General features: G+C 39.9%; 2 protein-coding genes across 3 annotated transcripts in view; one reads left to right on the top strand and one right to left on the bottom strand.

Annotated features, from left to right (window-relative positions):
- The window catches only part of LOC124142696 (monocarboxylate transporter 12-like), a 32,004-nt gene extending 15,710 nt beyond the window's left edge, over positions 1 to 16,294 (bottom strand). Inside the window, exon 1 of one of the 2 annotated variants that reach the window (XM_048400762.1) lies at positions 16,124 to 16,294. The gene's annotated coding sequence lies outside the window, so the exon portion shown is untranslated. Of the gene's footprint in view, positions 1 to 5,212; positions 5,974 to 16,123 lie in introns of those variants that run through there. The other variant, XM_048400763.1, reaches the window with a different exon arrangement.
- Positions 13 to 27,781, top strand: LOC124142748 (60S ribosomal protein L12-3-like). Its single transcript, XM_048400984.1, has 2 exons — positions 13 to 108; positions 27,338 to 27,781. The coding sequence occupies exons 1-2, from the start codon at positions 13 to 15 to the stop codon at positions 27,779 to 27,781; spliced, it is 540 nt and encodes a 179-aa protein (XP_048256941.1).
- The last annotated feature ends 28 nt before the right edge of the window (positions 27,782 to 27,809 follow it).

Here is a 27,809-nt window from a genome sequence, read left to right on the forward strand (position 1 = left end):
TTCCCTGAAACGATGGGTACGAGGTCAGATGAAGGGACTACCGAGCAGAAGTACCGGGCCCATGTCATGATGAGGGATGCTAGTGTGTGGGTGGTGCGGACGTGTCAAGTTTGCGTTTCTTGGTGTTGCATGCGGAGGGATTGGGGGGGGGATGGGGGGGATGGAGGAGGCTTGAGGAATATTATTTCCATAGCCGTCAGGAATGAGGGTTTCGGGTGCCCTGTCAGAACTGTTGTGTGCTTCCGCAGGTGTCGGCGTGTCCATGTCAGATATGTCGGATATGTCAGCGTGAGTTATGATGCGAGTGTCTGTCATGTTTGGGTATTGTGTCTGATGTGAAGTGAGTAGTAGTTTTAAGGGGGTATTTAGGGATTAAGGAGAGAGAGAGAGAGAGGATGTTTGTTTTATGGATAAGACACTTCTTCCGACCGATATTTATACTAAATGATATGTGTTATACCATGGTTTGGGTAAGTTGACCAATCACAACAAGGTTAGGTTGTGTTGACCAACCAATGCAACCATATTAGGCATCAACATTTATGTGAATGTTTTTATAAGGTTTGGAACTATTTGGAACCTTAAGATGTGTATCCTTTGTACCCTAAATTGAAAGTATTCCAAGGTTCAGAATTAAACAATTACTATGTTAATTTTTACTGATTTATAACATGCATACTTATTACTGATCACAAAATCTAGGTATCTGATTGGCCACTTACTGTCATAAAGAAGCCCATGCTAGTCAGCCAAGCAGCCTTCACACACATCAGGACTTTTCATACTTTAAGTCTCCCTGTCCAACAGGGGACACGAGATAAATCTTATATTGTCACATAAAATATTTCACCAACAAAATTCCTTGCAACTTGTAGTGATAAATTTGTAAAGTGTCATTTGAGGGGTGCAATACGTTTAATTGTGTCCATCCCTCAACCTTTGACACTATACATTCCCGTAACGCCTGCTTGTGGTCTATGTAACTAATACTATAAATAAGCTAATCAGATTCCCTATCAGCAGGATCAGATTAATCTGTCCTAATTTTCAGGATCTCACTCCTATTTACACTCCAGGGTAGACTCAAGCTGGACATGGAGTCTATTCAACATGTTAAATATAAAAATTGTATTTTGTTTGTTTGTTTGTTGGTGAACGCCTCACTCAGTAATATTCCAGCTATATGACGGCGGTCTGTAGATAATCGAGTCTGGATAAGGCAATCCAGTGACCGACATCATGAACATTCCATGCAATTGGGAAACGATGACATGCATCAAACCAAGTCAGCGAGCCTGACCACCCGATCCCATTTGTCGCCTCTTACAACAAGCTGTTGCTGAAGACCTATTCTACCCTGGACCTTCACGGGTGAGAGAAATTATAAGAATCACACAAAAAGACTTATCTTATCTTATTGACATAAAAAAAAGCAGGCCAATGTATTATAAAGTTTACAAACAGGTCAATACAACACTAAATTTGTATTCCTAACAATGTTTTAGTTCATTTGGCCATGTTGATATAAGTAAGACAGTTCTAAAAACATATTTACACACAAATAAATATAGGTCATAAACAGAAATTTGTCAACACAACTGACATAGGTTAAGCAGAGGATTTTCCACACAGCCCATCCTAGGCCAGATTACTTGTCAAAAACAACATGTACACAGTTTTGTCACTTGTGAAAATAACACACACAGCTTTTGTCCCTTGTGAAAACAACACACACAGCTGCTGTTTACTTGAATATGTTGTGTTAATGGTGTCGCTGGACCTTGTTGAACTATAGCAATAAACACCACACTGTGAGCTAACATATCTCCTACTCCTCATTCCTCTATCATTTGATGGATAGATTTACTCTAAGTTGATAGGATCTGTCCACTTTGTAGTACTACTGTCATTTACTCGTGAATTTCACTACTTGTTGGGTGTACACATTGGGAAACTGATCGTCAGTGCTTTCTTAAAAACTGTCAACAACTTTTTCGTACTCCTAAAGTCCCAGTGCTAAGAATACCTCAGCAGATTTGTCTCCTGTATACTTAAAAAATACTCTCATATGAACACACAATGCCATATAGAAAGTGGTCAAATGTAACAAATTTTTAGAGGGTTGAGTCCCATCCAGACTATTTGTGGAAGCCTTGGTGGCTGATTGGGTTAGATCGCTGACTTTGTGTGCTGGCGATTTGGTGCCTCACTCTGGCAGTGTCTGTTCGAATCCTGGACGTGACTCAACTAAAAAAAGTACAAAGTCTGTACCTTACTACTTTATTCAGAAAGTGTTATCCCAAATATAACATTGGTTACACTTGACCACTTTTTAAATGGCATTGTGTGTTCATAGTTGTCGACCATGGGAGCCGTGCCAATTTACACTTGTCAGAGGGGTACACAAAGCAAGTGATTTGGACTACCAGTTGTCGGACTTTCATTTTGTGGAAGCCCCGGTGGCTGAGTGGGTTAGATCGCTGACTTTATGTGCTGGCCTCACTGAGACTGGCAGTGTAGGTTTGAATTCCGGACAGGACTCACCCAAAAAAGTACAAGAATCTGTACTTTACTCAGAAAATGTTATTAAAAAAAATATCATGAATACTCTCTTACTCATGCGAATGCTGCTGTTCTTCAAATGACTTTCTTGTATTTATGTCTATGTACCACAGTGATAATGTTGGCATCTCTTCAGTGAAACTCCATTTTGACTTAATTCTGAATTTGTCCCTTTACTGGCTTTAGACAACCAGGGCAATATATTAGGAGCGAGGCCGCTCCCTAGCAAGAGAAAGAACTTTAAGGCCTGCTAATGCCTTGGCTTGGCTGAGGAAACTAATTTCCCAATTTATGTTTTATAGTAACAACACCACAACGGTATCACTATCCCACGCCACGGGGCACATTAGAATTTTGTTTGGTTATATGTAGTAAATATTTACTATAAAAAAGAGTCCAACAAAGCCTTAGAAGACATATGCACTAGGGTCCCTTCATCATATTTATGTCATCAGAAAAAAAATGATTAAATGTGAAAGTAATACACACAAGAGGCCCCTCATCTGGAAAAGTAATTTACAGGACCAATTTTTGAACACAGCCACGACAAATATCTCATAGATAAGCATGTAAAGTTTCATTCATGTAACATCAGCAGTTTCTGAGATAATTTGTGCCCATTGCAGACACTATGCAGTAAGTTGAAAAGCATATTGCAAGGGCCATAACTCTGTAAAAAAATAATTGAAGACATCAATTTTCGAATTTATGGTGCATAGTAAAGTTATAATAATTTGTCGATGCATTTCATATTTGACATACACAAACAGACACTGGGGTTATCACCTGACTGTAAAGAAATGTATGCGGTGTAGAGTTATCCCATGCATCATGCATAGGACAGGGGCATTTAACCTTTGGAAATATATTTAACATTTAACCATGACTGAATATTTGCAAGCCTCGTTTATGCTAGCGAGTGTTATGATTTACAGTGTGCTGTGATGGGTGATGAAACCATATCCATATCGACAGCTGCTGAATCAATACAAAATTTGAAATGACACACAAATGTTCTATTATTCTGGTATTAAAGAGTTTGGGTGTCATAATTTATTTCTGAAAACCCATCAATTCAATTCCACTCTCAAGATGTTATGACGCCTACATCAATATCAGTTCAATACATTTTTATTTGAAATAATTCTTAAAAGCATCTATCCAGGATCAGCTTGTTGACTTTATCAATTCATATCCATTTCATGACCCTACTCTCAAAATATGTTTCACATCATGGTTTTCTGTATGTTTTCATGCCTTCTAGCTTATTGGTAAATTAATCAACCAAAACAACCATAAACGCATGGCAATGAGTTGTTATTGCTTGACAGTAAGTGGTAATTATGTAGACATAAACATTGCTTGTCAATTAGGTAGGGCTGTTACAATTCACTCGCGTTTGAATTGAATTTGTTATTCGTGGCCACTAGATTCAAATATTTATGAATATGCAAGCATGTGCATTTACATACCCTGTACCTAAAAATATCCATAAGAACATATTATATGCATAGACTTCTTCAAAGACAACACTCTTATGATATTTAATTTGACAGTATTTTGGTCACTGGTCATTGTCGTATTTGAGCAGATACTAATACCTGGATAAGTGCAGTATATAAATGTATAATATATTAATAATTAACCAACCATGTCAAATAATTTATGTTGTTTATGTTTCACTGAATATAACAAATAATACATCAACTGCTGGCTTGTTATTGTATTCGTAAATTAATATTCGCATTCGTTACCCTATATTCGTGATATGAATCATATTTTCCTCATAGTGTATTCGTTGCAGCCCTACAGTTAGGACATGCACCATGCTATATATCAATAAGAACACAAGCTTGAACCATTCCATTAAGGTGTGAGTGTCTACCCTAGTGTTTCCATAAATCACATAAAACCTTGTTAGCTGAGATTTGGTTGGTTTGTTGTTTAATGCCACACACAGCAATACTCCAGCTATATGACAGCGGTCTGTGAATAATCGAGTCTGGACCAGACAATCCAGTGATTGATATCATGAGCATCAATTCACGCAATTGGGATCGATGACATGCATCAACCAAGTCAGCGAACCTGACCACCAAATCCCGTTAGTTGCCTTTTACAACAAGCATAGTCACCTTTTACGGCAAGCACGGGTTGCTGAAGACCTATTCTACCCTGAGAGATATGATCATGCAGTTAATTTGACAACAGGACCAGGGCATCTGCTCACAGGGCTCACAACACATATTCAAAGCTATGAAATCTTACCATATATCTGAGGGAACCACTGTCTGTACCACTCAGAAGAAAAAGTATTTATTTACACTAATCAATTTTACTTTACATCTATTTCTAGAAAAGATAGAGTTCGCAGTAAAGTCGAGACTCTCTGATCATAAAAGTGTAAAAGAAACATTGGTGCAGGAAGGTAAGTGATTAACACTTCGAGGAGGGCTGTTGGGGTGGGTAGGGGAGGTGGGGGGGAGGCGATGCAGGGGAGCTGGCACACCACAGCACTGCTGGTATTTCAGGCAAGCGGTATCGCAAGACAGTACTACAGCATAATCCTGTCTGCACCTTCCAGTCACAACAAACAACTTCCAGTTGTCACCCACAAAAACATCATGCAGCAATAAGATAACGCCTCTACCATGGATCTTCATCCACCGCTTCCACTATCCATCATCATACAAGAACTGTCATTCCCTGGTCATGCTCTCTCCTCAAGCTGCACTTAGGATCACTGATTCAGGATGTTATCTCCCAGTTTGTCAGTCTAATGCCATGTAATCGGTATCACCACTGAGTATCATTTACCACAATCTTCCCACACTGTCACATGTCCCTTCCTGTAATAATCCCGCCACACAGTCCCACAGCAACTTCATCATCACCGATACAGGTCCACCACACAGTCTTCTACTTGCTGGTTCGTAGACTCACTCAGTAATCAGCCCATAAATACAAAGTGGAGTCTTGCCAAGTATTAATACCATGTTTGTTATTACTATCAGTTACATAGCATCAATCTGCACTCAGGTCACACGCAGATGCATATGGAGACATTTCCAAATCATCCCTGAACAACTGCACTTATCACCGAGACACTCTCTAGACACCAACAGGTACAAAGAACAGCAGAAGATCAATGGCATTGCTCCAGATAAAAAGGAACAAGTCAGCTGCTATACCAATCTTGGGCCAACTTTTTAGCAAAGCTGGTATAAACAAGTGTTATCCAATTCTAGCAATGGGATCATTAACGGGGTAATTCAAGATTGAGATAATACGCATGGACTTAGAGTCATTACTCCAAGTCTGACAAATACTCAGGTCTACTAGACACATTGCTAGACAAAATGTCAGTAAATAGGGCTGTAAGATTAACCAAAATATCAATGCATTACAACACTGAGAGCCAACAAACATCAGGTCGGCATGTATCTATAAGAAACACGACATGAGTATGTAACGATCAGGGATCCATCAGAGCATCTTTAGGGACGATATTCTGGTTAACAGAAGCTTTACACAGAATACCCTGTAACTAGGGCTGGGACCAGTCCAAATTTACTACCCCTTACCCACCCCCCTTTTACCCGTCCCTACCCAGGTACCCATTGTAGATAGTGACAAACTGTCCGACTGGGAATAGAATGACCTGGTCATGCATACACTTAAGTTGACTGAAAATTGTTTCTTTATTCAAACATATAAAAGTCAGAAGGAATGGGTGCATAGTCAGAAAGAAATGCGAACATTAGTGACTTGTAGTGTAATCATAGAGTTTTAGATAATTTTTGTCATTAAACCATATATCACGTGACTAACCACGGGTCCGGTTAGTCCTGTGGGTACCTGGGTCGTACTCAGGACCCACCGGACCTGAGTGTCCGACTTACCCATCCCAGCCCTACCTGTAATATATCACTCCATGGTAAACACTTGCTAAAATGTTATACAAGTCACTTATATATATATCCTGCTACATATATATACTGATGCAGATATCTAACCAAATAGTACACCATTCCAAAACATTTTTTAAATAATCAACTGTGATCCGTAGTTGGCTACTAACCTTAACAGTTTGGATTACTAAATGCCAGTTGATATAAGCAGAAATGTGCATTGCCTTAAACTTATTGTAAGATGCAAGGGAGTTAAGAAAAAAAAAGTGATATAACTATCAAGGCAGTACTTCGTTCTCAAGGCAGATATTTTGTAAATAAAAGCTTGGGAGTGGCGGCCATTTTGTAAAATGTCTGTCCTGGTTGACAGATCTTTACTGGATTTACATGAAAAATCATCAAAAGGCACTAGTACACTAAATATGCTCCGTTTTATGTGCGAATGAAACGTATTAAAGCAATCATTGGTTACAATAAGCATATACCATACTGTTCTTAGTACTTCTAGTTTTTTACCTACTCTATAATTTGGGATTACATGGTACCTAGAAATGTTCAGTAGGCTTTCAGTGGACCAACCTGTGCAGCCACGCTTTTTATGCAGTAGGTGTTGAACAAAACATTTTTTACCTGGCTTCGCTTCTGTACCAGCATGATCAGGGATTCCATTACAAAACTGTTCTCATGTTAGCCTGGTAAGGAACCGACTGGACTGACCAATATGTGAATCACATCACTAGACAGTCAGGGTTTTACATGCCTCTGAAACTATGCATCCAATATGCACAAATTCATGGCTTGGATGCTGAGTCTTGTTTAACTGTGTTCTGAAGAACACACCAAAAATTGATTGTTTCACATGAAGTTTATAAATTAGTTTCATTAGTGGTTTGAAAAAACACAGTCCCTTAATACACATTTGGGTCACTATTTATGTTATGCCATGTCAAATATGAGATAACATACCAAGGCAAAACACTTGCCTTCAACAGTTTTATTGTTTACAAAGTAAAAATGCCTCTCCCCCCACATTTTCCTCAAAAGTCATCAGGAGATGACATATCCACCCCAGTCTGGTGTCATTCAGAAATGGAGTTTGGTTACTATACCCTACTTTTGGTTCATTGTCATTGGATACTTTCGGTTCAGCGAAGACAAAAATACTGCTGTTCAGTATTTTTCAAAATCCGAAATCATCAAAAGGCATCAGTTCACCATTAGACTGATCTGTATACCCAGGTAGCAAGTTTTTCAAACCGAGGGGATAAAAAATTATGAAAATAATAATTAACTTATAGCTGCCTTAAAGTGAATGTCAGTAATGTGAAACAACACATATGCTGCCTATTTACTTAAAATATGCAAAATTATTCACCACAACCCAACTAAATTTGAGCTGGTTGCATACAAATGTGCATGAAAATTTAAAAACACACAGCATAACAGTTTCAGTTTCAGTTTCAGTTTATTATTCTCCAAACCACCGTCAGTGGTACAAAAGAGTACAAAAGAACAAGCATGTAAACAAAGTATTAATATGTGACAAGATGACAGTATGTCATGCATGAATATGTTATATCTTTTCTGTTTTGTGTTTTCTTACAGATTTAGATAGATCGTGACACACATACTAACAATCCAGCCTTTCCAGGGGTAGAAACTAACAGTTTTTGCCCACTAGGCCTTATAATGATAACATATAGCAAAACCCTTAAAATGGGCCAATTTCTACTAGTCCTTAGGATACCTTTACTATTGGGCAGTTTGGTAAGGACTACAGGACTAGTGCCAATTTCTAACGCTGCTTTCCTGCTTGGGTACCCAAAATGACTTTGCAGATCTTTATGTGTTGACTGAATGCATAAAAGTGCCATGTCTCGTTTATTGTCACTTAAAGTGTAAGTCTCATGGGTATATACACCTTTGCAGATTTAGATAGATCGTGACATCGTTAATGCAAATATTGTATTCAAAACATATAAAGCGGCACTTAAATAAGTTTGAGTTGCACTTTTGTCCCGTGTAACTATTTCAGTATGCTGATTGGAATGTGACCTATTATTCAAGTGGAACAAGTTGACCTGAACCATAATATAGAGTGATGACAATATACAGCTGACAGAGACTATTGTGTTGTCCCTGTGCACTGACCTGTCCCTGGAGCTCAACCGGCCCAATATAGAACAATCGTTATGCACTGTTTGGCTTGTGTGAAGGATGACTGAATGTGTTCACAATGGCCACCACATATACTGATGACTGTTCTGTGTGTATCGACAGACACACACTCACACAAACGTGATTTCAGTATTTAGGACTTGTGGCCCAGAGTACAACTGAATGAAGAAAATACAGTTGTAGCCATGTGACTGACAGGACATTAGCTAACTTAACAACTCTCAGAAACCTCATAGAACATGTATTTGATAAAGATGGCTACTGACATAATAGTACTTACATCATTTCAGTTGAGCAAATTGTACATTACTTTGTGATTTATGCATGTATTTTCTAAATGTGGCAAATATTTCTTTCTTTGGAGGGCAAAGGCATGGCAGATAAACAGAACACGGAAATCGTCTTCAATAGACCCAGCTTTACAACATGTACACATAATATTTGAATAGTGTATGTCTTTGTTCTTCCTAATATCTTGTATTTCTAAACAATGTAATGTAATTCTAAACTTACACATCACATGAAGAAGAGATTTATCATTTAATGTTAAATATTTCTCAGGTTCCAACACAGATTTAATGGAAACATAATGTGAAAGAAAGTGAGAGGATCTAATACTTTCCGACCAATCTTGAAAGAAGGATATAAACGAGTCTTTGTTTAAAGGTAGAAACAAACGATAACTTATCCCCAACATCTTGGGCAGTCCAAACATATGAAAAACCATAAGAAAATAACAATGTTCTGCCATCAGATGTCTATGTAACAGTTTGTTTGCCATTATTATCTAAAGACACCAGCAACCAATAACTCTGGTAAGGGATAGAATAAAATCAAAACAAACCAAAAAATCTCTGGTAAGGGTAACGATAATGTGGCTAAATAATAATTTAGTCAAATATTTAATTACTTTCATCTGGGCTTGGATATAGCTTTACTTGAAGCAAACTTTCCAACAGCAAGAAAACTTTTAAAACATGATCATGAACTTTTTCAATTTCTTTAAAATACCTGGTGCCCCAAATCTCTGCACCAAATACCATTGACCTGGCCATTGACCAATTTAATCACATTAAGGAAAACATTAAACCTAAATTATACTAGGTAGCAACTCTCAAATTTACATTACAAAATGACAAGTTTTCCTTTTGCACAACTATGCCACCATTTCTAAATATCACTATATTTGACTTGTCCAGGTTAAGCTCAAGCCCCCAAGTGTCACAAAACTGCTGTAGAGTGTTCTGTTGCTTTTATAGACCATTCGCTGTATAAGAAAACATAACTATGTCTTCAGCAAATAGAAGTAAAAGTTGATCCGTAATTTATTGAGTTACAAATAACCTATTTCTGTATTTCTCATAAATAGCATCAACAAGTTCATTTATAAAGAAAAGGAAAAGTACACCTGATATGGTATTAAACGTCTTTGTCTTACCAGAGAAACTCAGTTAGTTATCACACATACAGCCAAGGAGTCATACATGCTCTTTAAAAAGAAATACATTTTTCCATGACATGCTTTTGTGTGCAGCACATATAAAAGCTTTAATCTACAAGGTTGAACGCCTTCTTAAAGAAAGCTTGTAAAGTGAATGTATTATCAACTGTAGAATAGCTGCGCCTAAACCGGGTTTATGCTTCACTAAGTAATTCATTTAGTTCCACCCATGAACATAAACAATTATCTAAAATGCCTGTGTATAGTTGACCGAGATATCTATAAGAGAAATTGATGTGTAGTTTGATGGTTCACTCAGTTTACCGGATTTGAATAAAGCAACGATCATACCTATGTTCCATACTGTAGGGAAAATACCGAAATACCTTATTAAATAGGTCTCTCAAACAGGGAACTTGGAAACCTCCGGAGGATATGAAAAATTCAGGTGGAATATCTTCTTCACCTGCTGCCGTGTTCAATTTTAAAACATCAATACACTTTAACACTTCCTCCATCAGTAATATCACAAGATAGCATCTCTGAGATAAGAAAAATCTAAACAACTGTTACAGATATGAGAATCAATATTATTATATACTGTTGTATCGCAGCTAGCCAGTAACATTATGTCTTTACAATTTAATAATTCCTTAAAGTGCAAGTCACATAGGAATATACAACTTTGCAGATTTGGATAGATCGTAAAATCATTATTGCAAATATCGTATTCAAAACATCGAAAACAGCATGAAATTAAGAATTGACCTTCACTTTGTGTGAGTTCATTGGAGTATGAACCTAATAGAGATAGAGTGAGGGCCAAACTGTATGAACATCGGAGCTTGCAATTCAATAATTTTATAATTCTTATAATTTTTTATCACAATTTCTTACCTCAAAGGATGTAGGCCAACATCTAAACACAATTTTATTTAGTATGTGTGACTTCATGTTTACACTGACAGCCATACAACAACCAGCTATACCGCAGAGTAAAATAGTTCCTTAAAAAGAATGGTGACATGGGCGTATGGATGCACAACTTGCTCTTCAGAAACATCTTACGCAGCACATGTGTTCAAATCATATCCTCATTAGATGAGGAAGGTCTTAAAGAACTTCCTTAGTTAGTCAGTCACAATGACAGCGCGTCGTAATACATACACATCAAGTACAAGACGTCAAAATGGCCGACACGATAAACGTGACGGGAGAGATTTACGAAGTTGTTAATGAACCTGTGGTGGTTACATGTGTTAGTCATCATTGATCAACTGGCCGATCATTGAAAGGTGAATAAAGATGCGTCAAACAGACACTAAGGTAAATTCATAGATTGCTGGAGACAGTCAGGGTCAGCCTAGGTACGGATTGAGTCGATACTACGATAGTTTAGATGTGCATTTCTTCGTTTGTTCATTAGGATGGGCCGCAGCAAGGATATTCCTGAACAATCATGCAGTCACGCTCTCTGAAATTTCTCAACGTATACTGAAACGCTGAGACCAAGAATAAAGGTTGTAAATGATCATAAAGAACACTTATGTATGTTTTCGTGCTAGGGAATTCCCAGGGGGTTCCCCAGGAATGTGGAAGTAGTCCGTCAGTGTTGACGTCATTTCAAGAACACGATCTCGTGAAAAACGTATGAACGTCAAATTGTGTCGTTCATACACTTATGAACGTCAATTTCACGCTCATATGACCGACCTCTCGTCCCATGGAAAAGCTGTATATCGTGTAAACTTCAAATTACAAAATTATATAAGGTTATTCGCAGTAATTGCACTTTTGTTCTGTCTTTCAGTTTAAAAGGCTGAAGTGAAAATACTGCAGGGGGTAGCTTTAATATACAGAGGCTCCATATTTGGTCTTGTTGTTTAGCTCCGAAATTACATACTTGATCGCTAGCAAGCCTCCGTTCACGATCATGATTGCACACTTTCTCAACAATGGAAGAAAGTGTAATGTGTGACAAATAAATTAACTATTTCTCTCTCTCTTTCTTCTTTTCTTCACCCTTTTTAACTGTTAGACATTCTCCTACCCACAATTAAACAATGACCATTTGTACACTGTACTTTCCTTCGTATGAGGGGGATTAAAGGTTTCTAACATTCTCCTCTTTCTTTCAACAAGGGAAATGTGACAAAGGCCTCTTACATCACAAATAGAGTTTACTATTCGGTGAGAAAACAACACGCGAAACATTATTTCTTCAACTGCATTTATTGTTCACGTTTCGGTACTTTCATTTATTTTGTTGCAAGACATTTATGTGTTTAAGGTAAGGTGAAATGGAGTTTAACGTCGCGTCCAAGATTATTGCACTTATATAGTGACGTGCATGTACGTGTGTGTGTTTGTGTGGCTGCTTGTACTAGTCCAAACTGATGCCGATTTATAGTGCTAGCTCACTGAGATACCATGCCGCAGTTTAACATGAATACCCCACTCAGACACAGTATACTGACTCCGAGCCGACCAGTCCTTGTTTTAGCCCCTTAATGCCGAGCGCCAGACAAGGTAACAACAAGTACCATCTTTTAACGTCTTTTGGTATGACGCAGCCGGGGATCGAATCCCGGACCTTCAGCTCTCCGGGCGGACGCTCTACCACCATGTGTTTAAAATATTCTCAGATCAAATGACAATAGTTTTTGAGTTATCATGGAATGTGAACGTTTCTCGGAATATGATCTGGTGATTTCGGGGTCACTTAAATTCAAAAGAAACATATGTTACATTGCTAAATTTGTATAATTCACGTTTAATAAAGGTAACTTGACATGCCCCCACTAGCCATAGTCTTGACATACATGGAACCCATATCAGCATTATATACATCAAGACAAATCTCCCCACAACTAATGAAACGATCAAGTATAATCTGTACCCACTGGTGGTGATATCCAATCAGCTTGCAGGCCTTAGCCGTCACTGCTAATAAGCCAAGATTTGTTGACTGGTATTTCCAGTGTTACATGCTTGTGGTGATCAGATGGTAATATTTTTGTGAAGAAAACATTGTGTCAGTGTAAAATTAAAAATGTTATAAAAAAGTACCTAAATTTTGGGAGCCATGGTATTATCACTCACTACAACTGAGTTAGCGCTATTGAAGGGCACAAAAGCAAGAGAACACTGTATATCGCCAATGAGAGCTTAAACGGAACATTTGACACATTAGGTCAACACATTAAAAAAATGCAATTCAGAATTCACCCAACACAGCAAATTAAACAGAAATATCAAACAGAATGATAGCATGTAAGTTAATACTCAATGGTTCAAAAAGGCTTGTCGAGCTCTGGTTACATTAACATTTCTATAGGAAAAGTTTCAGATGTCATGCTATTATATCATATTCACATATCATGTTCTTCATGAGTGACATGGGTCACACTATTACAGCTACACCAAGCACATGGACAGTTCACATTTTATGACCCTGAAATTCTCAAGCGACATTCTTTTGTCACTAGTTCCGATGTTCATACAAAGTTCAGCCTGCACTATATTCAACTGAACTCATACAAATTGAAAGTGAAAGTGGAGAATATAAACCATCTCTCTGCCATGTTATATATGGCACAAGTGGTGACTGCTAAACAACTTGACCCTGTTTATCATATTAATATAGCTGTGAAGCACTATATTATCACTGAACATCTGCTGATATATATATAGCATAGTAAGCACAAACATGGGCTCACTTGGGACGGACTATTGGGGCTGTTTTTAACTAATGCAGGGTTAGTAATCGTCACTATTCCTTTAGTCCTTGCCCAACTTTCCAATAGTTAAGGGATCATAAGGACTAGTAGAAATTTGCCCTTTTTAAGGGGTTATATGTTATCATTATAAGGACTAGTGAACTAAAACTGTTAGTTTCTACCGCTGCTAATATGATTGTATTGCAATAGTAGTAAACCAACATTAAGGCTTGATTATGATATTAATAATTGTCATAGATATGAATAAAGTATTGCTGCAATCCAATTGAAATAAGATCTTCTCGCTATCGCTAAACAAAAATCTGAGGACCTCCCATTACGGGTCACATCAGAACGACCTTCATCCGACCAATCAGAGCGTAGCTTACCAGATCATGAAAGTGACAGTCGGAATGCGTTTTCTAATCATGCAACCGCGAAAACATTAACAACAGTTACGGCCCGTACGACTGATTACATCAAAATTATCGTCTGTCTCTCCCTTCCGTGGGATAAACATTTGAACGGAGTAGGCGTTGCACAGTATGTGGGAAGCACTGCCATACAATCGCAACCATATATTAGACATTCCGGAATGTTCCTTTGTTCAGTTTTCAAATTTTTAATCGAGAACCGTGTCAACATATTTTTCAAGCGTAGTCTGAAATGGAAGTCGCTACGTTGAAACGAGTGCCGTAAAGCTCGAGAAAGCTGCTTTCTAATTGGCTGATGTCGACTTCTTGTTAGTCGTTTCAGTGGTCGGTCAAAGTTCGCAAAAGGTCGTTCTGTCGTGACCCGGAATGGGATGTTCTCAGATCTTTGTTTAGCAGTAACGAGATTTAAGATCTGATTTTAATGAGATTGGTATTGCTGAAAAGTCTCAAAGTTGGCCATTTTCAAACCATAGGAAAGTAACTCTAATCTGAAGTTGTCATGACAAGCACAGACAAGTTTTAAATTCACATAATTTATGTTATATTTAAAACTAATTGCAACTGTTGAAACTATCGATTGCTATGCATACTTTCAACAGTATTATTGGCATTTTAAAATTCCTGTCAATATAGTACTATCATAGGGCAAACAATTGCAATACATTGATAGTCTGATATATCATTACGACCCTAATGTGCATACCAAACTAACACTCATCAAAGCACTATGTGGACATGAGGTATGGGCCATGTGGAGCCTATGCAGCCAGGTTAGCATGTAACATTTATCATTTCTCCATTTCAATATTTATGATTGTTTATGCTGATACTCTCTAATCATCCTTGTGCATCACAATGCTAAGAATGTATTTACTATGCAGCATTTATTGGTATTCTAGACAATATTAGGCAGGGGACGCCAATGATGTGCTTCACAATTCGCGACCATGAGTAGAGATTCAAACTTGAGTCTTCAGCTTGATGAGTGAACACTTTAACCACCATGCTACCCAGCCATCTTTGTAAAGCTGTGAAAATTATCATGCAGTATATAGAGCTATATCAAAACAGCAAATCATAGTAAATGCATGGACCTTGAATACACTAAAGCTATGAAAGAAGTTGTCTTCTAACTAACAAATTAATTTGTCATGATATTGTAAAGTGACATGAATTTGGGTTACATATTCACTTTATTGCTAAACCTTTTTAATCTTCTACCCCAATTTTTGCATAAAATGGTACTTCATATTATAACATAGATCTATGTGACTGTTTTTGTTTTTTGTTTTTTTATCTCACCTGCAACTATGATACAATAATCAAAGAATCAGTATATAAAACTTAGGTTTCTGTAAAATATGTGTAAATATATTAACAAACCGAGCATTAAAACAAGTACCAAAGATACAGCCAAAATGCTTTGTTTCATAATCTCACCAAAAGACTTCACCTGATTCAATATACATGTCGACAGAGAACATAAAATAAAATGATGAAAAATTTGGGGACTTTTTTTATCAAGAATAATCAAAATGAAACGACAACTCAGGTAGTTGAAGAACGCACTATTTTTTCGAATATTATCTGCATTGATTGGCGGATTGTTTTGGTCCCATTGTCTCTTGACAAAACAAACTGCTCTTACAATTTTCAAACAATAACAAAACATATCTAATATGTATACCTGAGCTTATATTGAGGGAATAATCAAGCAAAACCGTAGACTATAACATAATATATGTTTGACACACTGAAGGGATTATGGATAGCGAATAGAGAAGCAATTTGGACGTCTGTCAAATAACTACCGATAGGTTACGGTACGCACGACTAGATGTCTTTGGTCTACAAAAACGCAAACATAAATTAACCTACCTCATATCCTTGCAGTATTTCTAGATATCATTAATCAGAAGTTTGCAATGGGAGGTGGTTCTTCGAACATTTTATTTCCTGCGAACTATAAACTGTCAGATTTATACAACGCAGAGGACAGTCGCAGCTGATAGAGAAGCTTTTCACGACCTTCACCTATGGCAGTGTCCCAATGACCGCCAACCTTTCCCCTCATACAAAAGCTCCTAACAGCATGCGCGTTGTAGCAGAGTTCTGACTGTTGACACATTTTTAAATAGTTGGAAGGGTACGGCAGGATAAGGGGAGGGCTACTAGAAAAGGGCCCACCTGGTCGGTATTGACCTAGAGTGGATTTAAAATCTACAACGTCAACCCTCCAAAATAACAAGAAAATGTACTGAATAGCTTTAAAACGGAATAGTAAGTGCCTTATCAATTAATTGTTTTTTTTCACTCATATAGCACACAAAAAATATTCATTCAATAAATGATAGCTCCTAAATGGTAATCGACCATGTGGTCCCTTTCCTGGTAGCCTTCGCCAGTGTTATACTCGGGTAATTTTGTAATTATGACAATACATTCACAATGTTATATTGTAACAGGGATAAAATCAACCATTTTAAACAACTGTACCAATTACATTTTATTATGCGTTGTATATATGTATATAGGGTTGTTCAACAGACTACACAGCTTGTTAAGTGTCGTAATTAGTTGTCTGTCTATCCAAATCTCGGGTATATTACTCTCATAGCTTAATCAGGTTATAGGGTCAGTTCATTCTTGTTTTAAGGGTAGTGAGTTTATTCCATTTTAGTATAATTGTTTTATTGTCTTGATCAAAGGGCTGAAGGCTAGTTCTTTGTCTTGATTGATGATTTTGAATATCTATGTCACCAGCCATCTTAACACCTCTGACCATTTGTCACTATCACAGCACTGCACCACAGTACAAATTTACAGGCTATACTGCATACGACTTACTAGAAGGGTTTGCCGCCACCCAGGCCGAAGGCGACGGTCCCGTGTCAACCACAGGAGTGTCATGTAATAGCCACATTACGTAGCGGGAATAGACACCCCGCCGCCTTGGTCTTCATTTAGCTAGACCAGCATTGTGAATGTATTGTCATAATCTAAATAAAATATTATATTGTGAATGTGTTTTCATAATTTCAAAATTACCCGAGTATAACATTGTTTTTTACGCAGCTTTCAAACATCAATAAAACAATTTCGTGTAAAACCGTGATATAACTGGAATACTGTTCAAAGCGGCGTTAAACCCAACTCACTCACTCACTCACTCACCAACCCACCCACCCACTCACTCACTCACTCGCCTTATCCAGTAGTACGGCACCAGGGCATATACCTTAGTTGTTTGCATAACGTAACCGGTCATAGCTGAGGCCGGGTGAGCGCAGGGAGCTCCTTAAAAAATGTTGCCTTGTTTGCCACCAGTTACTCAGTCCTGTACAATTCACAGGATTATATATTCCAACTCGAAATAAGTAATTGAACGGGTCACGTTTTATATTGTGAGCATTTCCCCGTTATTTTCTTTTATTAACAGTCGAGTCATGTAGAGTTATTGACCATGCATGCGTTGAATATATGTATAGTTATGAAGTAGTGTCCGCTGGTTCTGTGTATATTACTGGACTATAGTTCTGGCAAATGTGAGAACTAGAGAAAAAAGGGGTACGTGACATGCACACGCAGGCATTAAATCAAAAATGTGCGCCATTACGAGGGTTCGTTAAAAGGTTCTAAGCCTAACAAATAAATCAACAATTGTGAAAGTGTTTTTAATTTTATTTTTCAACACAATCTCTCTGCTTTTCAATACACTTCTCATGTGGATAGGGTGGTTTTGAAATTCCAGTCAGGAAAAAGTTTTCTGAAGCCACCTTGAAAAACCCTTTCACGGCAGCTAAGAGGTCATGGTTGTCGTCATAGCGCTTTTAATGAAGGTGTTCTTTCTGTTTTGGAAACAGGTGGAAATCACTTGGTGCCAGGTCTGGCGAGGACGGAGGGTGAGGACGCTCTTCGAACCCACATCTTCGCACAGCAGCCTTTGCAAGTCGAGAGGTGTGACAAGAGACATTGTCATGAAATAGCAGTCAGCATTCCTCGCCGCTTTTCTTCGATAGAATCTCTCAGGCGATGAAGCATTTCGGCATAGTAGGAACCGGTAATCGTCTTTTGACTTTCTACGTAATCAACAAGGATAACACCCTTCGCATCCCAGAATACAGTGACCATAACCTTCTTCGCTGATCTTGAAGACTTGATTTTCTTTGGTGCCGGAGAAGTGGAATGGTGCTATACCATGGATTGACTTTTTGACTCGGAATCATAGTAGAAAACCCATGTTTCATCACTCGTTACTAGTCTCTTTTTGAATTTGACGCAATCCTCCTCAATAAGCTCTAAATATTCTCTGACAATGTCAGTTTTTTTCTTAAGATCAGAATTTAGAAACTTTGGCACCCAACGAGCAGATTTCTTTTTCATCTGTAAATGTTCATGAAAAATAGTTTCATTGGATCCATGGCTCAGACATGTGTCTTCTTCGAGTTCAGCAATGGCAATACGTCTGTCTGACAGTATAAGTTGTTCTATCTCCTTAATTGAATCTTCATTGATGGAAGTTGAGGGACGCCCAGACCAAGGGTCATCATCAAGGCTTGTTCCCCCAGCCTTAAACATAGCTGTCCAACGTACTACAGTAGACCAGCTAGGGCACCTATCCCCATACACTTGTGGCATGGGGTCACAAATTCCTTGGGAAGTACTTTTCTCTCAAGTCAAAAACTTGATGACTGCTCGCATCTTCCCGAGGCAAGAGAGTTAACTGACTTTAAAAGTTTCAACCTTTGCCGAACTAGGCTGGTATTATGGAGTTACATTTTGGCTGGACTAACGAAATCGAAATCCGGTTCGTAAACTGTCATGCAGATTTCGGTCGATTAGAGGATTTGCAAAGCAAGTGCATCGCGAACTCGTTGTCAACAGATATTTTCTAAATCTTTTCATGTTTTTAATCAAGGTGCTCGCGTGATTTGATGCACTCCGTGATGTAAGACTCGTTTTATCACAATATAGATCTTGATTATAGATCAGATCGTCTTGACTGGGCGCCACCGTTTTGTTTGAAGCAAATGCAAGTGATACGAGAGGTGGAATCTGATTGGTCCATAGGAGAGGCACAGAACTCGTAATAGCCACTGATCGCGCCACGATCGAGCCCAGGAATTCCAGCCTAGTTCGACAAGGGTGGAAACTGGACTTTTAAAGTCAGTTAACTCTCTTGCCTCGGGAAGATGGACTGCTCGGTACTCGTTCTTTTCCATTTTTTCTGTGTCCATTTGGACCCCCATCACGTTCAACTGGCTGTCATACAAACGGCCTCAACAGAACAAATACACTTGCAATGAACTACCCAAACAATGTACAACATGGACTAGTTCACTTTGTTATGACCCATAGTTGAAAGTTAGTCAGGCTTTCTGACAAGCCCTCGTATGATATGATATCTTATATGGACGCCCGTGACTATAACAGCAGATCTACATTCACATTTTCTTATTCAAAGATTAATTTAAGGTCGGTGATAATGACCCCATCAAATCTCTTCATGACACAAGTGGTGTGCTACACAGTTAGATATACTGCGGTTCCTGTATATAAGCATGTTGATCAGATGTCACCATGACAACAGGGGGATACGGGGACTCAAAGTAAAAGTGAAAATTAAATGGTATTCGGGTTTAAGGGGAGGATATTGATTAGCAGCGCTATGTTTAGGGCATCTGTGAGCTTTCCAAACTTTCCAAACGACAGCTAAGGGCTACGGGGCTTGCACGAAAGCTAAACCATTTAGAATGTGCGACCGTAGGTAAGGTAGGACTGTAGACATACAGCCTCTGTAGGTAAAGTAGGACTGTAGACATACTGCGTCTGTAGGTAAAGTAGGAGTGTAGACACAATGCGTCTGTAGGTAAAGTAGGACTGTAGACATACTGCGTCTATAGGTAAGGTAGGACTGTAGACCTACTGCGTCTGTAGGTAAAGTAGGCCTGTAGACATACCGCGTCTGTAGGTAAAGTAGGACTGTAGACATACTGCGTCTGTTGGTAAAGTAGGACTGTAGACATACTGCGTCTATAGGTAAAGTAGGACTGTAGACATACTGCGTCTATAGGTAAAGTAGTACTGTAGATATACCGCGACTGTAGGTAAAGTAGGCCTGTAGACATACTGCGTCTGTAGGTAAAGTAGGACTGTAGATATACCGCGACTGTAGGTAAAGTAGGCCTGTAGACATACTGCGTCTGTAGGTAAAGTAGGACTGTAGATATACTGCGACTGTAGGTAAAGTAGGACTGTAGACATACTGCGACTGTAGGTAAAGTAGGACTGTAGACATACTGCGTCTGTAGGTAAAGTAGGACTGTAGACACTACGACTGTAGGTAAAGTAGGACTGTAGATATACCGCGTCTGTAGGTAAAGTAGGACTGTAGACATACTGCGACTGTAGGTAAAGTAGGACTGTAGACATACTGCGACTGTAGGTAAAGTAGGACTGTAGACATACTGCGACTGTAGGTAAAGTAGGACTGTAGACATACTGCGTCTATAGGTAAAGTAGGACTGTAGACATACTGCGTCTGTAGGTAAAGTAGGCCTGTAGACATACCGCGTCTGTAGGTAAAGTAGGACTGTAGACATACTGCGTCTGTAGGTAAAGTAGGACTGTAGACATACTGCGACTGTAGGTAAAGTAGGACTGTAGACATACTGCGACTGTAGGTAAAGTAGGACTGTAGACATACTGCGTCTGTAGGTAAAGTAGGACTGTAGACATACTGCGTCTGTAGGTAAAGTAGGACTGTAGACATACCGCGTCTGTAGGTAAAGTAGGACTGTAGACATACTGCGACTGTAGGTAAAGTAGGACTGTAGACATACTACGACTGTAGGTAAAGTAGGACTGTAGACATACTGCGACTGTAGGTAAAGTAGGACTGTAGACATACTGCGACTGTAGGTAAAGTAGGACTGTAGACATACTGCGTCTGTAGGTAAAGTAGGACTGTAGACATACTGCGTCTGTAGGTAAAGTAGGACTGTAGACATACTACGACTGTAGGTAAAGTAGGACTGTAGACATACTGCGACTGTAGGTAAAGTAGGACTGTAGACATACTGCGACTGTAGGTAAAGTAGGACTGTAGACATACTGAGACTGTAGGTAAAGTAGGACTGTAGACATACTGCGTCTGTAGGTAAAGTAGGACTGTAGACATACTGCGACTGTAGGTAAAGTAGGACTGTAGACATACTGCGACTGTAGGTAAAGTAGGACTGTAGACATACCGCGTGTGTAGGTAAAGTAGGACTGTACACATACTGCGACTGTAGGTAAAGTAGGACTGTAGACATACCGCGTCTGTAGGTAAAGTGGGACTATAGACATACTGCGTCTGTAGGTAAAGTAGGACTGTAGACATACCGCGTCTGTAGGTAAAGTAGGAGTGTAGACATACTGCGACTGTAGGTAAAGTAGGACTGTAGACATATTGCGACTGTAGGTAAAGTAGGACTGTAGACATACTGCGACTGTAGGTAAAGTAGGACTGTAGACATACTGAGACTGTAGGTAAAGTAGGACTGTAGACATACAGCGTCTGTAGGTAAAGTGGGACTGTAGACATACTGCGTCTGTAGGTAAAGTAGGAGTGTAGACATACTGCGTCTGTAGGTAAAGTAGGACTGTAGACACACTGCGTCTGTAGGTAAAGTAGGACTGTAGACATACCGCGTCTGTAGGTAAAGTAGGAGTGTAGACATACTGCGTCTGTAGGTAAAGTAGGCCTGTAGACATACTACGTCTGTAGGTAAAGTAGGACTGTAGACATACTGCGTCTGTAGGTAAAGTAGGAGTGTAGACATACTGCGTCTGTAGGTAAAGTAGGCCTGTAGACATACTACGACTGTAGGTAAAGTAGGACTGTAGACATACTGCCTCTGTAGGTAAAGTAGGACTGTAGACATACTGCCTCTGTAGGTAAAGTAGGCCTGTAGACATACTGCGTCTGTAGGTAAAGTAGGCCTGTAGACATACTGCGTCTGTAGGTAAAGTAGGACTGTAGACATACTACGTCTGTAGGTAAAGTAGGACTGTAGACATACCGCATCTGTAGGTAAAGTAGGACTGTAGACATACCGCGTCTATAGGTAAAGTAGAACTGTAGACATACTGCGTCTGTAGGTAAAGTAGGACTGTAGACATACTACGTCTGTAGGTAAAGTAGGCCTGTAGACATACTGCGTCTGTAGGTAAAGTAGGACTGTAGACATACTGCCTCTGTAGGTAAAGTAGGACTGTAGACATACCGCGTCTGTAGGTAAAGTAGGACTGTAGACATACTACGACTGTAGGTAAAGTAGGACTGTAGACATACTGCGTCTGTAGGTAAAGTAGGACTGTAGACATACTACGTCTGTAGGTAAAGTAGGACTGTAGACATACTGCGTCTGTATGTAAAGTAGGACTGTAGACATACTGCGTCTGTAGGTAAAGTATGACTGTAGACATACCGCGTCTGTAGTAAAGTAGGACTGTAGACATACTACGTCTGTAGGTTAAGTAGGACTGTAGACATACCGCGTCTGTAGGTAAAGAAGGACTGTAGACATACCGCGTCTATAGGTAAAGTAGGACTGTAGACATACTGCGACTGTAGGTAAAGTAGGAATGTAGACATACCGCGTCTGTAGGTAAAGTAGGACTGTAGACATACTACGTCTGTAGGTAAAGTAGGACTGTAGACATACCGCGTCTGTAGTAAAGTAGGACTGTAGACATTCTACGACTGTAGGTAAAGTAGGACTGTAGACATTCTACGACTGTAGGTAAAGTAGGACTGTAGACATACTACGACTGTAGGTAAAGTAGGACTGTAGACATACTGCGTCTGTAGGTAAAGTAGGACTGTAGACATACAGCGTCTGTAGGTAAAGTAGGACTGTAGACATACTACGACTGTAGGTAAAGTAGGACTGTAGACACACTGCGTCTGTAGGTAAAGTAGGACTGTAGACATACTACGACTGTAGGTAAAGTAGGACTGTAGACATACCGCGTCTATAGGTAAAGTAGGACTGTAGACATACCGCGTCTGTAGGTAAAGTAGGAATGTAGACATACTGCGTCTGTAGGTAAAGTAGGACTGTAGACATACCGCGTGTGTAGGTAAAGTAGGACTGTAGACATACTGCGTCTGTAGTAAAGTAGGACTGTAGACATTCTACGACTGTAGGTAAAGTAGGACTGTAGACATACTGCGACTGTAGGTAAAGTAGGACTGTAGACATACTGCGTCTGTAGGTAAAGTAGGACTGTACACATACTGCGACTGTAGGTAAAGTAGGACTGTAGACATACTACGACTGTAGGTAAAGTAGGACTGTAGACATACTGCGACTGTAGGTAAAGTAGGACTGTAGACATACTGCGTCTGTAGGTAAAGTAGGACTGTACACATACTGCGACTGTAGGTAAAGTAGGACTGTAGACATACCGCGTCTGTAGGTAAAGTGGGACTATAGACATACTGCGTCTGTAGGTAAAGTAGGACTGTAGACATACCGCGTCTGTAGGTAAAGTAGGAGTGTAGACATACTGCGTCTGTAGGTAAAGTAGGACTGTAGACACACTGCATCTGTAGGTAAAGTAGGACTGTAGACATACCGCGTCTGTAGGTAAAGTAGGAGTGTAGACATACTGCGTATGTAGGTAAAGTAGGACTGTAGACATACTGCGTCTGTAGGTAAAGTAGGACTGTAGACATACTGCGTCTGTAGGTAAAGTAGGCCTGTAGACATACTGCGTCTGTAGGTAAAGTAGGACTGTAGACATACTGCCTCTGTAGGTAAAGTAGGACTGTAGACATACTGCGTCTGTAGGTAAAGTAGGCCTGTAGACATACTACGTCTGTAGGTAAAGTAGGACTGTAGACATACTGCGTCTGTAGGTAAAGTAGGACTGTAGACATACTGCCTCTGTAGGTAAAGTAGGCCTGTAGACATACTGCGTCTGTAGGTAAAGTAGGCCTGTAGACATACTGCGTCTGTAGGTAAAGTAGGACTGTAGACATACTGCCTCTGTAGGTAAAGTAGGACTGTAGACATACTACGTCTGTAGGTAAAGTAGGCCTGTAGACATACTGCGTCTGTAGGTAAAGTAGGACTGTAGACATACTGCCTCTGTAGGTAAAGTAGGACTGTAGACATACTGCGTCTGTAGGTAAAGTAGGCCTGTAGACATACTACGTCTGTAGGTAAAGTAGGACTGTAGACATACTGCGTCTGTAAGTAAAGTAAGACTGTAGACATACTACGACTGTAGGTAAAGTAGGACTGTAGACATACTACGACTGTAGGTAAAGTAGGAATGTAGACATACTGCGTCTGTAGGTAAAGTAGGACTGTAGACATACTGCGTCTGTAGGTAAAGTAGGACTGTAGACATACTACGACTGTAGGTAAAGTAGGACTGTAGATATACTACGACTGTTGGTAAAGTAGGACTGTAGACATACTGCGTCTGTAGGTAAAGTAGGACTGTAGACATACCGCGTCTGTAGGTAAAGTAGGACTGTAGACATACTGCGTCTGTAGGTAAAGTAGGACTGTAGACATACTGCGTCTGTAGTAAAGTAGGACTGTAGACATACTGCGTCTGTAGGTAAAGTAGGACTGTAGACATACTGCGTCTGTAGTAAAGTAGGACTGTAGACATACTACGTCTGTAGGTAAAGTAGGACTGTAGACATACTACGACTGTAGGTAAAGTAGGACTGTAGACATACCGCGTCTGTAGGTAAAGTAGGACTGTAGACATACTACGACTGTAGGTAAAGTAGGACTGTAGACATTCTACGACTGTAGGTAAAGTATGACTGTAGACATACCGCGTCTGTAGGTAAAGTAGGACTGTAGACATACTACGACTGTAGGTAAAGTAGGACTGTAGACATACTACGACTGTAGGTAAAGTAGGACTGTAGAGATACCGCGTCTGTAGGTAAAGTAGGACTGTAGACATACCGCGTCTGTAGGTAAAGTAGGACTGTAGACATACTACGACTGTAGTAAAGTAGGACTGTAGACATACTACGACTGTAGGTAAAGTAGGACTGTAGACACACTGCGTCTGTAGGTAAAGTAGGACTGTAGACATACTACGTCTGTAGGTAAAGTAGGACTGTAGACATACTACGACTGTAGGTAAAGTAGGACTGTAGAGATACCGCGTCTGTAGTAAAGTAGGACTGTAGACATACCGCGTCTGTAGGTAAAGTAGGACTGTAGACATACTACGACTGTAGGTAAAGTAGGACTGTAGACATACTACGACTGTAGGTAAAGTAGGACTGTAGAGATACCGCGTCTGTAGGTAAAGTAGGACTGTAGACATACCGCGTCTGTAGGTAAAGTAGGACTGTAGACATACTACGACTGTAGTAAAGTAGGACTGTAGACATACTACGACTGTAGGTAAAGTAGGACTGTAGACATACCGCGACTGTAGGGAAATTAGGACTGTAGACATACCGCGTCTGTAGGTAAAGTAGGACTGTAGACATACTACGACTGTAGGTAAAGTAGGACTGTAGACATACTACGACTGTAGGTAAAGTAGAACTGTAGACATTCTACGACTGTAGGTAAAGTAGGACTGTAGACATTCTACGACTGTAGGTAAAGAAGGACTGTAGACATACTGCGCCTGTAGGTAAAGTAGGACTGTAGACATACTGCGTCTGTAGTAAAGTAGGACTGCAGACATACTGCGTCTGTAGGTAAAGTAGGACTGTAGACACACTGCGTCTGTAGGTAAAGTAGGACTGTAGACATACCGCGACTGTAGGTAAAGTAGGACTGTAGACATACTGCGTCTGTAGGTAAAGTAGGACTGTAGACATACTGCCTCTGTAGTAAAGTAGGACTGTAGACATACTGCGTCTGTAGGTAAAGTAGGACTGTAGACATACAGCCTCTGTAGTAAAGTAGGACTGTAGACATACTGCGTCTGTAGGTAAAGTAGGACTGTAGACATACTGCGTCTGTAGGTAAAGTAGGACTGTAGACACACTGCGTCTGTAGGTAAAGTAGGACTGTAGACACACTGCGTCTGTAGGTAAAGTAGGACTGTAGACACACTGCGTCTGTAGGTAAACTAGGATTGTAGACGTTCTACGACTGTAGGGAAACTAGGATTGTAGACACACTGCCTCTTTATAGGTGTCATATGGTGCTTGATTAATGATTACGCTGCCAACGCTAAAGTAACGCTTCATCCATCCACAGATGAACTGACGAGTGGAATTTTAAAGCGTGAGTAAATGCACACACGTGAATTCGATAATATAGATAAATAGACAGACTGATAGCATTAAGGCGCACTGACAAAGATGGTCCAAATGATAGTTTACGGATTTATTAAAACTAGACAGTAACCACCAAGCAAAAGCGTTATGATTAGTAGTAAGCAAATAAAAGTTGGACTCAAACAGCGTGAGTACGTCTAATGCTACCATCACACCAAAGTAGTTCTATCCCGTTCTACCCCGTTCTAAACAAAATACTAGGACGGGCTCTATCACGGTAGAACGCGTAGTTTGGCGAAAAATACGATGCTAGTTCGTTCATAAGCAGTCCTCAATACGTCTGTCTCGTTCTTAGCCAGTCTGCAGTCCGTTTTTATCCAGTTCAGATCGTGTAAAAGTGCCCCGTTCACCTCATCCCGACAACGTTTCGAAGCAGTTCGAGCACGTCCGTAGCTGTTCTGAACCCGTTCTTAACCAGTTCAACCTCGTTCTACCCCGTTCAAAATACGTCCAAGCCAGTCCTAACTAATTCTTAACCCGACCAACTCGTTCGCAGTACGTCCTCATCGCGTCCCAAGTGTGTGTGTATTCGCGTCCTGGCGCAACTCCTATGGATACCGAGCGCGTTGTAGCCAGTCTTCATTCAATTTCAGGGCTCCGAGCTGTACACATTTTTAAAAAAAATTTTTTGATGCATAAAAGTTTATTTCAAAACATCCATGCTGCCAGTTTATTCCTCTGGGGTTTCCATTTCTACACTGTCAATCTTCTCAATGACAGTGTGGGGATGACTTCTCTCAACTGTGCACCCAACTGACTGACAGGTTCCCAGAACCGCTATTCACGAAGTATGTGTGAGGGCTGTCGGTGGAGAATTCGAAGTTCCAGCCACTTCTTCCCTTGCCCCCAAAATTGGTCCCCTCGGTTTGTCTCCCAAGAAGATTGGTGATGACATTGCCAAGAACACCACCGAGTGGAAGGGACTGAAGATCACTGTGATGCTGATCATCCAGAACCGACAGGCCAAGGTCGAGGTTGTAGCTAGTGCTGCATCCCTCATCATCAAGGCCCTCAAGGAGCCCCCAAGGGACAGGAAGAAGGTCAAACACGTGAAGCATTCTGGCAACATCACAATGGATGATGTCTTCAAGATTGCCAGACAAATGAGGCCAAGGAGTATGGCAAAGTCTTTCTCCGGAACTGTCAAAGAGCTGTACACATCATGCCTCCAAAGAGAAGTCGACCCGGTCGGTGTGCACACGTACTGAAATTTATGTCCGACTGCACGGCGTCGTA

Source organism: Haliotis rufescens, unplaced genomic scaffold (genome assembly GCF_023055435.1).
Source record: "Haliotis rufescens isolate VD_foot unplaced genomic scaffold, xgHalRufe1.0.p SCAF_20, whole genome shotgun sequence".
In the NCBI taxonomy this organism is placed as follows: Eukaryota; Metazoa; Mollusca; class Gastropoda; order Lepetellida; family Haliotidae; genus Haliotis; species Haliotis rufescens.